This window comes from Chrysemys picta, chromosome 1 (assembly GCF_011386835.1).
Source record: "Chrysemys picta bellii isolate R12L10 chromosome 1, ASM1138683v2, whole genome shotgun sequence".
In the NCBI taxonomy this organism is placed as follows: domain Eukaryota; kingdom Metazoa; phylum Chordata; order Testudines; family Emydidae; genus Chrysemys; species Chrysemys picta.
Genome location: NC_088791.1, coordinates 300201734 through 300219846, shown reverse-complemented (window position 1 = coordinate 300219846; position 18113 = coordinate 300201734). Strand labels below are relative to the sequence as shown.

Here is an 18113-nt window from a genome sequence, read left to right as displayed (position 1 = left end):
ACAAGATAACAGGGTGTCAAATAAAATTCTGATTTCAAAGGCAGATGTGATCAGACTCTCATTTGCACTTTTGTGACTGAGTAAAAACAAACAAAAAAAGTGATTAGGCACAAGGTAATTTGATTTGCACAATGACAAAGCTGATGTTTTGCCTCCATTGCATATTCATAGATTCATAGATTCTAGGACTGGAAGGGACCTCGAGAGGTCATAGAGTCCAGTCCCCTGCCCTCATGGCAGGACCAAATACTGTCTAGACCATCCCTGATAGACATTTATCTAACCTACTCTTAAATATCTCCAGAGATGGAGATTCCACAACCTCCCTAGGCAGTTTATTCCAGTATTTAACCACCCTGACAGTTAGGAACTTTTTCCTAATGTCCAACCTAAACCTCCCTTGCTGCAGTTTAAGCCCATTGCTTCTTGTTCTATCCTTAGAGGTGAACAAGTTTTCTCCCTCCTCCTTATGACACCCTTTTAGATACCTGAAAACTGCTATCACGTCCCCTCTCAGTCTTTTCTTTTCCAAACTAAACAAACCCAATTCTTTCAGCCTTCCTTCATAGGTCATGTTCTCAAGACCTTTAATCATTCTTGTTGCTCTTATCTGGACCCTCTCCAATTTCTCCACATCTTTCTTGAAATGCGGTGCCCAGAACTGGATACAATACTCCAGCTGAAGCCTAACCAGTGCAGAGTAGAGTGGAAGAATGACTTCTCGTGTCTTGCTCACAAAACACCTGTTAATACATCCCAGAATCACGTTTGCTTTTTTTGCAACAACATCACACTGTTGACTCATATTTAGCTTGTGGTCAACTATAACCCCTAGATCCCTTTCTGCCGTACTCCTTCCTAGACAGTCTCTTCCCATTCTGTATGTGTGAAACTGATTGTTCCTTCCTAAGTGGAGCACTTTGCATTTGTCTTTGTTAAACTTCATCCTGTTTACCTCAGACCATTTCTCCAATTTGTCCAAATCATTTTGAATTATGACCCTGTCCTCCAAAGCAGTTGCAATCCCTCCCAGTTTGGTATCATCTGCAAACTTAATAAGCGTACTTTATGCCAATATCTAAGTCGTTAATGAAGATATTGAACAGAGCCAGTCCCAAAACAGACCCCTGCGGAACCCCACTTGTTATGCTTTTCCAGCAGGATTGGGAACCATTAATAACAACTCTCTGAGTATGGTTATCCAGCCAGTTATACACCCATCTTATAGTAGCCCCATCTAAACTGTATTTGCCTAGTTTATCAATAAGAATATCATGCGAGACCGTATCAAATGCCTTACTAAAGTCTAGGTATACCACATCCACAGCTTCTCCCTTATCCACAAGGCTCGTTATCCTATCAAAGAAAGCTATCAGATTGGTTTGACATGATTTGTTCTTTACAAATCCATGCTGGCTATTCCCTATCACCTTACCACCTTCCAAGTGTTTGCAGATGATTTCCTTAATTACTTGCTCCATTATCTTCCCTGGCACAGAAGTTAAACTAACTGGTCTGTAGTTTCCTGGGTTGTATTTCTTTCCCTTTTTATTGATGGGCACTATATTTCCGGAATCTCTCCCGTCTCCCATGATTTTCCAATAGCTAGAGGCTCAGATACCTCCTCTATTAGCTCCTTGAGTATTCTAGGATGCATTTCATCAGGCCCTGGTGACTTGCAGGCATCTAACTTTTCTAAGTGATTTTTAACTTGTTCTTTTTTTATTTTATCTGCTAAACCTACCCCCTTCCTATTAGCATTCACTAGGTTAGGCGTTCCTTCAGACTTCTCGGTGAAGACCGAAACAAAGAAGTCATTAAGCATCTCTGCCATTTCCAAGTTTCCTATTACTGTTTCTCCTTCTTCACTGAGCAATGGGCCTACCCTGTCTTTGGTCTTCCTCGTGCTTCTAATGTATTGCTTTATTTATTGATTTATTGCTTCCTGTATCATGGCTTTCAGGAGTAATAAGTACCTGAAATACTAGCCAACAGACTATATGGAGAACAAGTTAGGACCTCCAGTGCCAACAGCTCCTACAGTGATGTGGGGGAGAGGCACAAGAGAGTGCACAATTTATCAGACTGTAAATATGCTAGAAAAGCAGACAAATGTAGCCTAGAGAGCATCAAATAGAGTCTGTGTTAAAGGCAGAATAAAGGATAATAGAGGGCCATATGAAAGGCAAGAAATACATAAAACATGCTTAATAGATTTGGAGCACTGTGCAAATGTGAATCACCTAAGAGAAAACATGGAACTTAATTCATGAACATCTGAGCACCACACAATATAGTACAACAGAGCAGAAGACAAGGTTATAAAACAAGAAAGTACTAGAACTCTGTACCTCTTGATAAGATCTGAACCTCCCATTTCTAACCCTGCAGGGCAGGAGATAAACAGAACTTAATCCAGATACTGGAGTAGGATTGAATATTGCCTGCTCTGATCCAGTTTGATAGTGGGGATTAAATTACATGTTCCAGGGCATTTTTGTGGCAGGCTGATTTTATTTTATTTTTTTCCCAATGACAGGTGTTTGAAGCTGCTCAGGTTTGGGATGTTAGAAGTAACTGCGATAAAGGGCAGAGTGCAGGAGAGGCTGTTTGACAATATACCATATGTACATTATCATTATGTATGTAAAATATTTTAATATAATAAAGTGCTGCAGAGAGCAGAAGGGAGGGAATTCTGGAGAGGAAAGAAGGTTAAAAAAAATAAAACCACTTCTTAATGGTAAACCAGATTAGGCCACAGAACATAGTCTCTCAAGGGAAACAATGGAATCACCCACCAGCAATTAGCATATTTAAAAATAAACCACACAAAATATTAATATGCAACAGGGAACAATCCTGATTTGGCAGGGGGGTGGAGTCGACGACATTACTGGCCTTTTTTCATCTCTAGATTCTGTGACCGTATCAAATTCCAAAATGCATTCAGCAGAAAACAGTAAAACAAAGACCATTCTGAGAAATCTACTTACTGGTTATTTTGGATAGGCTTACAATGAATTAAATGGTCAATCAGGGAATTTGTACTGCAGAATTAATGACATTTTTGCTATGTACAGTCTATGAGTTGCAGACCATTCCCTCCATTTTGTGTATACAAATTAACAGAAGAGTGGCAAATTTTAGCTTTTTTTAAAAAGTTCATACAATTACATCTTTCAAATCAGGTGTTTATAATGTTTTACTATGCATTGACACAATGGGTTTTTTTAAAGTGACCACTTGTTACTCTGATAGACTCTTCCTTTCAAGACTAAGGTCTGTTTCTTTCTTATGATCATCAATCTCCTTAAGAAGTTCCTCCTTTTCCTGGAAGTAATTCTGGAACCATTCAATATGCTCAGCTTTTTGTTTAACACTTAGATATGGGTTCTTGGAAAGCCCGCAGGTCACTAGTTCCATGAAGTGGCGAATAGGTCCTTGCTTGGTAAAGTCTTCTAGGTATTTATCCAGAAAGATATGTTCATGAAATTCAACATCATCTTCAATACCTACAAGGTGAATTGCAAAACACGGTTATATCATCATAATTTCAGTTTGTCTTGTGTGTGTTCACTAAGTCTTGCATGTAAACTCCTTCTAGTTGGTAGAATTAATAGTTCAGTGCTGTACCCCCCCCTAAAAAATAAACTGCAGTGGAATGGAAGGGGACTGTGGTGAGGTCCAACAACACACACTTCAACCCCTGTCCTCCCCAAATAGGAGAGATTTCAGTGCACAAGATGTCATGCCAACATCCACAACTCTTTATTTTCATTTTATGTTTCTCTTTAAGAGGGCAATTTTAACCTATATTTCATATTTGGTAATGCCATTGAAGCCTGACTCTGAAATCCATTTTCTTACCAAAAACCCCTGTTTTCTTCCATTACATGCAAATTCTGGTTTGTTATGGGCTATGAAAGCTGGGCTGCTAGCAATATTTTTTAAAGACTGAATTGAGTATTACTTGTAATAAGAAATATACTGGTTGCATAACTTTGCAAAATGGTTTAAAGAAAAAAAAAACAAGGTTGTACAAACTGAACAAGCCTACCTTTGAAAGTATTTGTTATTTGAATGAGTTCCATGCTTATATGTTCATTATATTTCACAATTTTAGTTTTTTACTATTAAATTTGAAACAGGGAATATTTTTAAACACTTCTTTTAACCCTTTCCAGACTTTTGCAATCATAAAAATACGAATAGATCGAGGTACACACAATTGTAAGATTTTGCAAGTTTTGTCAGATGTTATCTTTAGCAGTGATGAATGCAAAAATATTACATTAAAAGCACTCCATCTCACAGCTAGGTGGCACAGTGGTTTGTTACAGACCTTTCACCAAAAATGCCTCAGATCAATCAAGTAGTGATTTCAGTCCTCTTTCCAGTGGATTTCACTGGTTTCTGCTCTGTATTTTGACACTAGTGTTCAAAGGACACACAAATCAAACTAAGATCTTGAGGTCTACAAACTCAAATATGTATAGAAAAAAAGGGGTTGTCTCAGAAATACCATGAGATTTGGCCATATTACCAATCCAGAAATCAAGACAGACTGGGGTCTGTGACTGCATGGAGATTTCCCCCCCCCCCTTCAGTTGATAAAAAAACCTGTCACTAATTAATGCAATTATTTGATAAGATATAAAATTAACTATACATTTGTAAAGACTACAGAACAGTAAAATGTTTGTTTATAGATGAACAAGATAGTTCAAAAAACAAACAAAAAGTGAAGTCAAGTCCATTGGTCTTAAGTTAAAGATCTAGTAGATATGTGCCTACATCCCAAACCCAACAATTTGACAAAATTAAGCCCAAAATGTTTATGCCAATGACCAGTACTGTAATAACAGAGATACTGGCAGAGTTATTTGTGGAAGCTTGCACATCATTTATTATGAGCGTTACTAGTCCTTCACATAGCTGTGAATAAGCACTACAGTTTCCCACACTAGAAGCGAACATTTAAAAGTATTTAAGTGATTCCAATACACCTAACCCTTTGAACTAGAGTGACCTATGATGAAAAAACATCTCTGTACGTTAGCACATTAGTTTGGTGCATGCCATCTTAGTAGAACATAATATTGAAGACTGGAATTTGTACTACTATTTGTAGGCTTACATTCATTCTCTCTTATATTTGTAGTAAAGAAAACTCTCTCTGCATTATCGGAAAGGATTGACTATATTGCAGGTAAATACTTCCAGGTAATAAAACACAGGAATGAATGCAAAATTATTTTGATACTAACCAGGATATGAGACATTTGGCAATAACCTTAATCTTCAAAATGAAAGTGAGATAATAGAGACAGACATATTAGTGCAAGGATTAATGGCATGTCAGCTTCTTCCAAACCTCCAGCAGCCCAGCACTGTAGCATGGAAGTATCTCTCAACTTGTACACCATACTCGCAAAGTTACCATGGTTTCTTTCCTGTTTTTCCTTCAAACACTGCAATTCCTGAAGAAGCTGGAAAAGGATGTCTATTTTCCCACACTGCGTCATCAGTAATATGTGCAGTGTTTATCAATACCAGCTACCCATCACCTTTATCTCCCTTGTCCTTGAAAAAGAAACCAGATGTTTCCCTCTTCCCAGAAGCTAACATTTTCTTCACTGATCATATTGGCTTTAAAAGGTATATTTCCGCTGGGCTTGGAAACTCAAATCCACTTTGTGAATACTAGGAATCCTCCAATTATCACAACAATGGGTTCCAATTCCCCTTTTCTCCCCAAATATTTTGTGGTTTCCTGAATCAGGAAATCCTGATAGTTATTGTTCGTGATTCTAGGGTCCCCCTTAAAATATTCCTGTAATCTATTGGTCATAAAAGTCTGAGAGAAATTGACTGATTTGCTATTAAAAGAATCTGAACAATGCAACAGTGAAATAGGGAGGCAGTGACTATTATTATTTTTATTATGTATTTGTATTATTGTAGTGTCTATGAGCCCTAGTCATGGGCGAGGACCCCATTGTGCTAAGCGCTATATAAACCCAAAATAAAATGTTCTCATTGTAAGTCCTCTGTGTTCTATACACTAAATGAGTAGCTTTCCACAGAAGTTTAAGGGTACTTTTGGTAGGATTATATAGTCACTAGTTCCAAGTATAGATATTAAACCTGATCAGAGTTTTGGAAATGGGCAAATAAGTTTTTCAGATCTTAAAAATGCGGGCCAACATTTTTTGCCTTTTTCTGCCTTTTTTTTTTATTAAATAATTTCTATTTCTCTCTAGTAGTAGTGCTCCTTCCTAACCCCAAAACATGAACACTTGCAATTTAGGAAGGAAGTAGAAGAAATATGTGATAGCTTCACAGTTTGGCATTTAGTTGACCCAAAACCATTTAAGAGAATTACTGAAACAGCTAACATATGACTGGTGGAACTTTTGCATATAGAAGGTGCCAGATGCAATTACATGTTTGCAAAGATTTCCTTTAACCCGATCACTACAACAGTGGCAACCTTTGAAGCACCAATGATCCAGAAGTTCTTCAAAATGAGGCACTCGTATATGGGAGAGAACCAAGATGTGTTTTGTCCCATTTACCCAGTGAGTTATTCAGAAGTCATGTGATCAAGGCATGGACGTACAGCTCAAGCCATTTTAAAAAAGGGACATGGATGCTTGAGAAGGATGTCGGAAAAAATAATTGCATATTTTTTCTTTCCTATCTATATTTTATTTAAAAGTTTAAGAACTGGGGTACCTTTATAGTGGTCCAAGTTAAACATCTGTTCCCACCACAGATACAGTTCTAAGCAAAATTAAAATGTATAACCACAGGCTTATGGTATATAAAAGGAAACCTCTATTTTTCAGAACTAGGTAATGGAAAGTGCTGCTATTGAAGAGACAGGGATACAAAATCTAGAATTAGAACTGGTAATGAGTGCCACTTTTCTGTAAGGCTGTTAGAATTACAAGAAATTTAGCACAACTTAATGAGTTTCCCCAAGCCTTCTATTTCACTTTGATGTACCTGATGTGATTAATGACCTGTAAACAGAGCTGGGGCTTTGATAGGATGGAATTTATTGGCCTGATTTTTGCAACCCGAGCTGTGATAAATTTTGGAGCTCTCTGTTGGCATTTTCCACATGACTAATTTGTGGACAAATCAATAAAGATTCTTGCTTAACTATACGTGAAGACTCTTTGCTAATTCACTACCCCCAGACAGCAGGGTTCCCGCCACATTACAACACCAGAAATGCCATTGGCCACAGTGATTATGAGATTGCAAAAACACGACTAGTATACATTTGGATTAGTGCACAACAGAACAGATCGATTCTCATGGAAGCAGTGATTAAATTCTAAGAAACCACCAAAACAGGATGAGAACATTAAGAAACAGCTCAACCACATTATGCAATTTACAACTTTATACAGAATGGCAGATTTTCAAGGAGTATCGCCTCCAGAAACCAACCTGTTATGTGTTTAATGATTTAAGACCACTGCCAAACTTTCCACAGTTACTAAAACCCTATCTAAAGAATGTTCACACACTTTCTGTATATCTGCATTTCCTCTTCCATCCATGATGTTCTTTAACTTCACATATAGATACTTCTATAAAAAAGGAGGGGGTTACTTATGTACTGTATAATGTATGTCCAGCCAGTAAGACAGTTGGAGCGGCTCAATGTTGTGACTTTGATTTTGCTTATGAAACGACAGGCCTAAGGGAACAATCTGACTGTAATATTCAGTAAATTGTTGTATGCAGTGTTGTTGTTGCCATGTCAGATATTAGAGTGACAAGGTGGGCGAGGCAATATATCTTGGTGAGAGAGACAAGCTTTTTGAGCGCCACAGAGCTCTTCCTCAGGTCTGGGAAAGGCACTTAGTGTGTTACAGCTAAATACAAGACTGAACAGACAGTTTAGTGTAAGTATTTAGTACATATTCTAAGGGACCATTCAAGATGAAGTGGCGAGTTAATACCCCGTAGTAATAGGAGAAGAAGGGGAGTTAGTGGGATCTTGATTGTTGTAACAAGCCATAAATCCAGTGCTTTATTAAGACCACGGTTTTTAATGTCTCCTTTGAGGATGAGGACTGAGAGTGAGATATAGAGTGATCACTTTGTGAAAAGTGTTCACCCACAGGTGATAGGAAAATATTAAGACAAAAACACCCTATGTAAGTGCATTGGATGATGTACACCACATATGTTAGGCATGTGTAGGATCCCTGGATCTTGAAAGCTGTGTTGAGGGAGGTGATGAACATCGTAGCAGTGGAGATATCCATAACTTCACTAGACACTAAAGACCATGATCTTAATAAAGACACTGGCTTTATGGCTTATTATAGCAATCTGTAATCCAAAAGCCATAGTAACAGGTAGTATGTTATGTAGCTGGGTGACCTCTTGGGGGTTGGATCTGGGGTAAACTCCAATGAAAGCATTTAAACTATATCAAAATGTAAATGATTTGTGGGGTTAGTTTCCTTTTTATATTTGGTTTGTTAGCTTTAGAGTGTCTATAGAAGTAGCAGAAACTCTCCAGCTACAAAACCCTATTGAGAACCAGAGAGCTTGGTTGGATTTAAGCAATTTCAAGCCACAGCCCTAGACCTGTTCAGTGATCACAACTTCATCATGCTTCTTCCCCAACTCATTTTAATATTTAAACTGTTTTCCTTAAAGTTTTGATTAGGATCTAATAGCAAAATTTCCAGGATATCTTCATCTGAGGCTTCACTAATTTAGGACAGCTTAAAGTTGCTTACTTGAGCAAAAGCATTAATAAAATATGTGTAGGCATACCTGAAACACATTATTAAAACTCAAGCATTGGTGTTGGTGCTCTCATTCTCTACAAATATAAAGAGACCACAAAAGCTACAGTACACTTACCCGCTTCATTATTAATAGGGAACTCCCACAGTTTTCCCTCTTTTGTCCACTGGATCATCTCTTCAAAACCATTCCGAGGTGGCTTTTGATTTATTGCTGCAAGCTGATTAGCAAATTCCAGATCCCAGAGTGTAGGTGAAGACTCTAAATAAGAAAAAAAATAGCCCAGACCTGTCAGTTTGCCAGAGTATTATTGACTTATGCATATTTTGTTTAAGATTATCAAACTTAATGAAGGCTGGTCCTTTCACACATACATATTTTAAGTTGTAGCTATTAATATCATATTTCATGTTGTGCTTTTGCAATGAAAGCTCACTGAATTCTCAAAGGACTATTAAACTAGCCTACTGATCTGTCAAAATTGCAGCTAAATTATTTCAACCCCTTTCCCAAACATTAAGAATAGGAATTAACTTTTTCCATTGTGTGACAGTTTCTGTTTTTGACACTTTTTGGCTGCTTTTTGTTAGTCACAGGTTTTTATATTTAACTCATCAAATTCTGAACTTGGTCTATGTACTCTTTAATAAAGACAAGAGGACCTTGTTTACTCTAAGGGATTTCCTGGTATTTCATGATTATGTTCTCATTCGGCAAGGCAGCCCACATCTGCAAATGTTCCCAATTGTTTACTATGAAACTTGCCCATCTTGTTGGGTTGCCCAGCTTTTCTGCCAGTTGAGATTTTTGGATGTCAGAGTCAATAATCTAGCATACAAGACTGAGAAATCCTGATTTAACATTTAAGATAGTGAGATAAATGGGGTCCCCTTTCATGGAATATACCTTAAATAATCACAAAACTCACATCTTTCATTATGCCCACAATAAATGAGACTGTCAGCATTAATATTAAATGATAAAAAAATATGAACTATACTCAAGGACATGCACATGACTGATCTGGGTAACTTATATCACTATAATGCTCATCCTCCCACACCCTGTCCCCTCCGTATTTGTCATCCCCCAGTCATCGCATCATGCTATCTAAGATTACATTGCAAACTCTTTGAGACCGGGACTATGGCCTAAGTTTTCAGAAGCGACTAGAGTTTTTGGGTGTCCAACTTGACATGATTTAAAGGGGTCTGACTCTTTCAGATGTCTCATGCTGGACACCCAAAAAAGGAGACAGCCAAAATCACTGGTCACTTTTGAAAAATTAGGCCCACGTCTTTCTACCTCAACTGTGAAATGCTGTAAAATAGTATTTAATATATATATTTGCATACAGTATTTCACACACACACATATATATATTATATTAAATACTATATGCAATTTTTTATAGATTATATATAAAAATTATAATTTTGCATTTTCTCAAGCACTCTCTTAAAAGATTTTGAGGCAGTTACTTCTTCAGACAGTTTACTTTGCTTTCATAAGTGCTTAAAAAAAACCCTCCATTCATCTTTTCCATTAAACAATCCTTTCTAAAATATTCTAGTATTCCCTCGATAGCTCACCCAACCCACCATCATCCTTGGAATTTGGCCAAAGCATTATATGTTATGAGTCCTATTCATTTAGTCATCTCTTGGCTTCATGTCTAACATTTACATAACCTGCAGCAGGCCAATTCAGTGCTCATCTCACCCAGCGTTTACACTCATTGACACATTCCTTCCTGCTTAATTTCTTTTCATTCTCAGGCACACAAAACAAGCCATTGCCCATCTACAACAGATGACGGTCCACTACATGAGAGCGAGACGATGCATGGTATTTGGAAGCAGAGATCAGGCAAAACTGCCTTACAATAATTTTTAAACTGTGAAGACTTCTTTTTCAAAAAATGTGTCCCAATTTAATAATGGTTTGTCTAATTAACTTTGGTTTAAGTGGAAAATTTATCCCTTTCCATTGAAAAGCCTCCCTTGCAATGGGTTTACATTTTTATGTTTGTCTTTGCAAGAAAGAAAGCTGGAGTTTCCTAAAATGAAAGCTTAAGTCTTCAGAAGTCACATAGTTTATGGGTTACAGCCATTCACTATTTCAAATGTTAGTAGTTTAAAACTAATGAACTAATCTTTGGTCTTGTGGACTACATCAACTAGTTGAATCCAGTAAACTAAGTTCTCTCTTTCTTTCCTTTGCTACAAAAATGGCAGACTCTCAAAGACTTTTTCACTCTGGAGAACATTTCTATTTTGAGGGTGGTAAATTAGAAAACCCTTGTTCAAATTAATTCATACTTGGCAGAAAAATTCTGCCTCAGCCATACCCATCAGTTTCCCATTTTCATGAAAATATTCTTTCGTTTGGAGAAGTTAGAAGGATACCCAAAAAAAGATGTAATGGAAATCAAGTGACAACATTAATTATAAAGGAATCATTGCTCCTACTTTATTATATTCTGATAATTTTCTACTAATCAATCTTCTTTAAAAGGACGGCCCAGAGTTTAAGTTTACAAGCATGGTGTGTCTGCTGGATGCAAAACAACCTTACGTTTACCTTTATGAAATAGAAAACAGCATAGTGTAAAATGCTCCTTTCTCTATAGATTTAACAGCCTTTAAACAGTTTCCCCTTGATTTTCCACTTAATATTCAGGATTTCAAAATAAATATTCAACACAAAACAAGGAACTTGCATTCATAGTGGGTTTAAACAACATTTTAGTTCAATATCTGCATTAATATGAACTAACAAGAAAACAAGGGGAAATAACTTAAGGAATCAAATATCTTATTGGTATTTCCTGCTATTAAGGAAAAAACTGTTTTGCAATGAGACTTTTGGTCAGAACAGTTGTGTAATATGGCTTCTGGCTTGAAATTTATTGTAGCTTTCCTCAATCCTACTAGGAATTAGACCAGGAAATGCTGTTAAAAACTGAGAGGCATCCTTGTTGATATCTTAAGGCAAATCCCATAAAATTCACTTGCTTTCTTCAAGTTTTACTTGTGCTACGGTCTATTTATAAATTAGGGTATACATAAATAGTATGTGGGTCTTTAAATAGTATCAATAACATTTGCAGTTCTGCTTTTTATAGGGCTGTGTACAACCTAGTTCAAAGTTATAAGTTCAATACTTATAAAAACAACTATAAACACCAGTCATTATGCCTGAACATGCTTGATTCAATCCAAAAATTTAGCCATCTGAATCTGTATTTTTGGAAGGGTAATTTAAAAGTATATATATAAAATCAGAATGTGCAATATAGTAAAAATAGGCTGATTTTTAAAAACCTAATAATCTTACATATATACTAATTTGATTCCTAAAGGAGATAATTGCAGTATTCTGTTAAACAGTGCTCACATTCCATCCCAGAGGTGACTGCATTCAGTAAAATCAGCAGCTGCTTGACAATATGGAACACTCTCCTGGGAAGTCCTATGTCTGAAAAAGATTTGGGGATCCTGGTGGATAATCAGCTGAACATAAGCTTCTAGTGTGATGTTGGGACCAAAAAGAGCTAATGCAATTCTGGGGTGCATATACAGTAGAATCTCAAGTAGGAGCAGAGAGGTTATTTTACCTTTGTATTGGACACGGGTGCAACTGCTGCTCGAATATTGGTATCCACAATTCAAGAAGAATGTTGATAAATTGGAGAAGGTTCAGAGAATAGTCACAAGAAGGATTAAAGGATTAGACAACATGCCTTCTAGTGATAGACTCAAAGAGTTCAATATGTTCAACTGAACAAACAGGTGGTGAAGAAGTGACTAAGTATCTACATGGGGAACAAATATTTAATAATGGGCTCTTTAATCTAGCAGAGAAAGGTATAACATGATCCAATGACTGGAAATTGAAACTGGACAAATTCAGACTGAAAATAAGGTGTAAATTGTTAACGGTTAGAGTAATTAACCATTAGAACAGCTTACCCTCGGTCATAGTGGATTCACCATCACTGACAGTTTTTAAATCAGGATTGGATGTTTTTCTAAAATATCTATGAATTATTTTGGGGCAGTTCTATGTATGGACTGTAATATACATGAGATCAGACTAGATGATCACAATGGTCCCTTTTGGCCTTAGAATCTGTGAAATGGCACTATGTGACATTTTAGTACAGGAAATAAATAAGCTATACAATTGAAACTGCAGGGAGAAATTAATGGAGACAAAATTATCCAAACTAGAAGCTGGCCAAAGCAGTTGAACTAAAACTCCTCGTCTTAAAAAAAAAAAAAACTAAAAACAAAACCACTAACCCTGAAATGGGCTCTTTACTAATCCACAGAGAAGAATGCCATCTACTGAATCACCAACACTATTTCTGCAGCCTCTAGTTTTACACTTTATTATAACACTTTGCAATGCAACAGTGCCTTTTTTCCCCAAAGGAATTCAGAGTATTTTATAAAAATCAGTGAATTCTAATTCATTGCCTACAAGGCATTACTGTACCCATTTACAGAAAGGGAAACTTAGAGGCAACTTAAGTGATTTGACCATAGTCACATAGTATGACAGTCCTCAGCTTTAACCCCTAAATCATACACCCACTCTGGCTTTCATTTTTTGAAGGGTATCCCATCCATTCACCAGTCAGGCCTGACCCTGCATAGCTGGTGAGATTTGTTGATATAACAGAGTGGTACAGCTAAAGGGTTTTCTGTTTTTGTTTAAATAAGATTTCTGTACGTGTCTGAAGTTCATGCAAGCGAGGGATTATCTACACCAGGTAAAACTAGGCATAGTTTATCCAGGAAGTCACAGTAAGGTTCTCAGCGTTTTGACAGTACACTTCAATCCTATCCAATTTCCCCTGTCACTGTAGTCTCAAGCCTCTTCAGAGCAAGATCTAGTGCAATGGTTTTGCAATACAGACAAATGCCCACTAAGAACTAGGGTAAACCAAATATACATTTTCTACTGAGAAAATTCAGGGGAATTTTAGTGCTCATGGAAGAAACACCGACAACAGTGGCAACAGGTCAGCTTTACCACATAACTGTTAGTGTACATTAGTCCTGATTGATACAGGATCAAAAACTATTATTCCATAACACTGTGAAGAAGTCTTGCCAACCAATGACCAGATTTAGACCACACATCAATTTATGACCAGGTTTGAAACCAGCAAGCTAGCAGCCAACCTCTCTCTTCCATGACAGAGCAAACTTCTCTATTTTTTGAAGAATTTCCTCCATTTGGGTTTTTGTTGTTGCTTTTCCACTAACCTGCTTCAGGTTTCCCTTCTGTAACAGTGGGAGAAACAGGGAAAATGTTAAGCCTCCTTCCCAGGTGAAGCCCTCCTCTATAAACAAAGAAGACAAATGATATTTGACATTTCACAACACAGCCAGTTTAAAATTAGGTTTACAAAACACAGAATATGCTCATTAAACTCTAGAGCGAAAGTCAACCATCTCCTGGAAACAAAAAATTACCAACATATTTACCATTATACTAAGTCTTTAGACTTGGTAACCAAAAGACAAATCATTGCATTTGAGTTACTGCTCTATAATGCAATTAATGAAGCACTGGAGCCAGGTTCCCAACACACTTTCCAGTGAGATAATTAGCATAATTGCCATTATTTTACATTTGATTTATTCCTATTTACGTATTAGAAACCTTAATAAAGTCAAATGCTATCAGTCCATGGTACCTTAGTAACAGATAGTTCTTAGAAAGTGCATTTCTTGGGGTTTTTTTATGCTTTTGTTCTACTACACAAAATATTTCACAATTCAGGAAAAAAAGACAACAGCTAAACCAAACTAGCCCTGATTTATGAAGTAAACAGCCTTTTTGGAAGATTACGTATCCACCCTTTCCTCTCTGCCACATGACTAACATTCAAACTGTTGTCATAAGCTATAGTCTAAACAGTCTGTCATTTCGGGGCTCTCTTCTGGATAGTAAAATATATTTGGATTTTTTTTTTTTGCAAAACATCAGCTTCACACTTAATAGGATTCTTTATTCAAAAAAGAAAGATGTTCAACAAGCAAACGTATCTTTAATAAGAGCAGACAAATATTTGGATTATAAATTAAAAACAAACAGCTGGTCTTCTCCCCTCAACCAGTCAAAGTGAATTTTCAGATAAATACAAAATAAACAAGAAAATAAGTTTATTGTAATTTAGAACAAATAATTCCTTTAATCATTTAACCTTTCCTGTTTGGGTACATGTCTAATGAAATTCTAGTGTTCTTCGTTTGTGTTATTACATATTCATTGTTGCCCAAGCAACACTTGCCTTTCCTGCCCTTAAATTTCATCCCTCTGCTTTCCAGCAGATTTCTGAAGGCCACAACTACTATGGCAAACCTGATCTTGTCATATTACATATTACTAACGTAGCTACCCTGGATCTATTTCAGAAAGAGACTAATATAATTACACAGTCTCAGAAGAATGTGGAATTTAAACAGATTTGGGATTACATTTTCCTATCCGTTCATAACTTCCAATAATGTTAGTAGCAGATGTAGGCAGGATTTGGAACAAAACACTTGCGTATAAAGTTACTAGTTCAAGTTACTATAAAGCAGCATCACCCATTTTGTTGAGAGCTGCCAACCCAATTTAACCATTTCATCATTTTCTCCTAACCTTCCCTAAGAACACTAATTACAGGGTATATTTGACTATTAGAATTTTATAGCCACAGGAGAAAATTTGAACTTTGAGACTGGTAGTTGAAATCTGCATAATCAACAGTTCATATAACTACACCAAGATTTTTACACTAAACATTACCTCGTTACCTAAGAGGGTCAGAGAACTCTCATATAATTGGTGACAGGAAGGGAATCTTTTCAAATGCACTGCAAAACATATTTTACTTGCCTTTTATTAAAATATTGTAAAGTGTTTGACCAATTCTATATCAGCTGTTTTTATTGTCTATATTCTAAGTGACTTTTAGTTTACATTACTTATTTACATGTTGCAACAATTTTTGCCAAACAAACAAAATCAAATACTATTGAGATCCACTCAAGTACCGTCACTGTCAGAGACTGAAAGTCATTTCAGTCTCTACCAGCCTAGGATGAATTAATATCCTCAGCCTAAAGGTAACAGGCTACTGAACCATTTAAAAATTCACAATGCATTTAGTTATTCTGCTCCTTACATTGGCATCATTTACAGCTCCCCAAGAACTGAAAACCTTGGGACAAAAGTTTCCGTACAAGTCAATGAGGGCTCATTCTCTTCCCTTGTTCAGTTCCCTGTTCTCCAGTCTCAGCCTTGTCTATCCCCTCTCCATGACTTGCTGCATTTTGGGGGTTGAGAAGTGGAGCTGTTCCCAACTATGTGAAACTCTGCCTTCAAGATACTTTTCTAACTCCTACATAAGACAATTGCCAAAATCAGAAAAAATCATATTACTTAGAAACATTTCAGCATCTACAGATGTTTTCTGATGATATAACTGTGAATACTGCTCCCTTGGTTTTTACGTATGATCTACATAGCTTAAGAATTCATATGCTCCTGTTTGTTCCTCACTTAAAATCGTAATTTTCTGATATACTGAAATAAATCCGTTTCAGCCAAGGAATGCAAGGATATTGTACAGCTACTGATCCAGGAATGTTTATTTCTCAGTTATGCAAATCCTGCCTTCCAAATTTCCCACATATATGCCAATAAACATGGTTCTCTCAACTTCTAACCCACTAACTCCACTTAAAGTCAGATTTAGTTAATTTTAAAAGGAAATAATCTTATTGGGAATAGAAATGTGGGGAGAATATCCTAAGACAAGTGACTGTGAGGATTCCACATAGACTGTGTGTTTTAGGGACAGAATACCGGATGAAACACCAGCTAATTACAGTATAACAAAGTAAGGGTGTTCTCTTAACTGAGTAAAAATAGCCTGGGTTAATTAAAACAAAAAATATAGCAAAAGGTGTTGCCATTTTCAGGGAGAATTCTCAAGTCACCATTTTAAATCATTAGTTCCATGGTAGCCAATTTTGATGCCTGAGGCGACAGTAAACTCAAGAAATGACTTAGGTGCAAAGTTCCTATTTTCCTTAGCAAGAAGAAGAAAAAAAACTCAATTGGTGAAATATTTTTACACAGACCATTTTTCTAAGTTTTCCTTCAAATGACAGTAGCACTTTGAAGCTTTTTCCCCACCCCCCTAACATGATAGAGAATGAGATGTAAAAATATTGTGCATAAGTGATACATTCAAAAAACACAAACAGTGAAGTCAAAAAGTAGATTATATACTAGCAAACATTTGCAACAATCAGGTTTAATACTAAAAAAACTGCATTTACTTTGGTCAGCTTATTACAATTAACTATGTTCTTACACTAATCTACTTTAATGCTATGTTTAGAAAAAAATACTTATAAAATAGTGTTAGAAACACATTTTCTTTTGTTTCCTACAGTATCCTGTATTCCTACATCTATATGGAATGTGGAGTCAGAGCATTTTTGTGGAAGATATAGAAACTTATGGAGAACTCTTTAGCTTTCAAGTTTTGGAATATAGTTGGTGTTTCTTTATTACTAGAATTTAAAAACTTAACTGGTCAATATTTTATTGTGGGAAGGAGCACGAAGAGAAAACAGGCAAGTAGAGAGTACCTTTTACTTCCAGCAAATTCAGACAGGATACCTCTTTGAAACATGTCACCTTGCCCATCATCGTCATCAAATGAAATCTGACTGGATGGCCTGGATACACCACGATTGTGATGGCGTTTCCCAATCTTCATGTCTGCAATAATGTTGCTGACATCAAAAAGACAAGTAGAACAATGAAAATTCCACAGTATGAAAAGGTAGCAAGCTTAGTTACATTTTTTAATAAGGCAAATTATTCCCAATTGTTTTCATAAGCCTATATTGCACAAACTATATGAAAGAACTAGACATCTCCACAAAACATCCGTTGACATTCTGAAGTCATGGAATATGCAAGTCTTATTTTTTTAGAATAAAGAAAATCCCACTTACTCATTTTCTAAATTTAACAAAAACATTATTTCAATTTAGCAAACATATGCCAGTTACTGCACTCCTTGAAGAGAAAATCCAATGATGAACATTCTTTGAATTGCAAATTGAAATATTTTTAGTTTATTTCATGCTGCCATATACTATGTTCAGAGAAAGCACTAGACATTAATGCAAACGTGCAGCAAACAGGGGAGTTTCAAAGATCATAGCTACAGATCCTGTGCTTGGAGACAGAGGGATTTAGCGTGAGGAACACTGGTTCACCTTCTATGGGGAAAAGGG

The 18113-nt window shown here is 36.4% G+C and overlaps 1 protein-coding gene across 2 annotated transcripts in view; it reads right to left on the bottom strand.

Annotated features, from left to right (window-relative positions):
• Positions 1-2638: 2638 nt before the first annotated feature.
• MRPS31 (mitochondrial ribosomal protein S31) overlaps positions 2639-18113 on the bottom strand; it is a 35330-nt gene continuing 19855 nt past the window's right edge. For both annotated transcript variants that reach the window (XM_005305613.4, XM_008168000.4), the window contains exons 4-7: positions 17457-17603; positions 14067-14143; positions 8905-9048; positions 2639-3515 (exon numbers count right to left, since the gene is read on the bottom strand). In XM_005305613.4, coding sequence (XP_005305670.2) covers positions 3250-3515; positions 8905-9048; positions 14067-14143; positions 17457-17603 — 634 coding nt within the window. In that variant the 3' untranslated portion in view covers positions 2639-3249. The remainder of the gene's footprint in view (positions 3516-8904; positions 9049-14066; positions 14144-17456; positions 17604-18113) is intronic.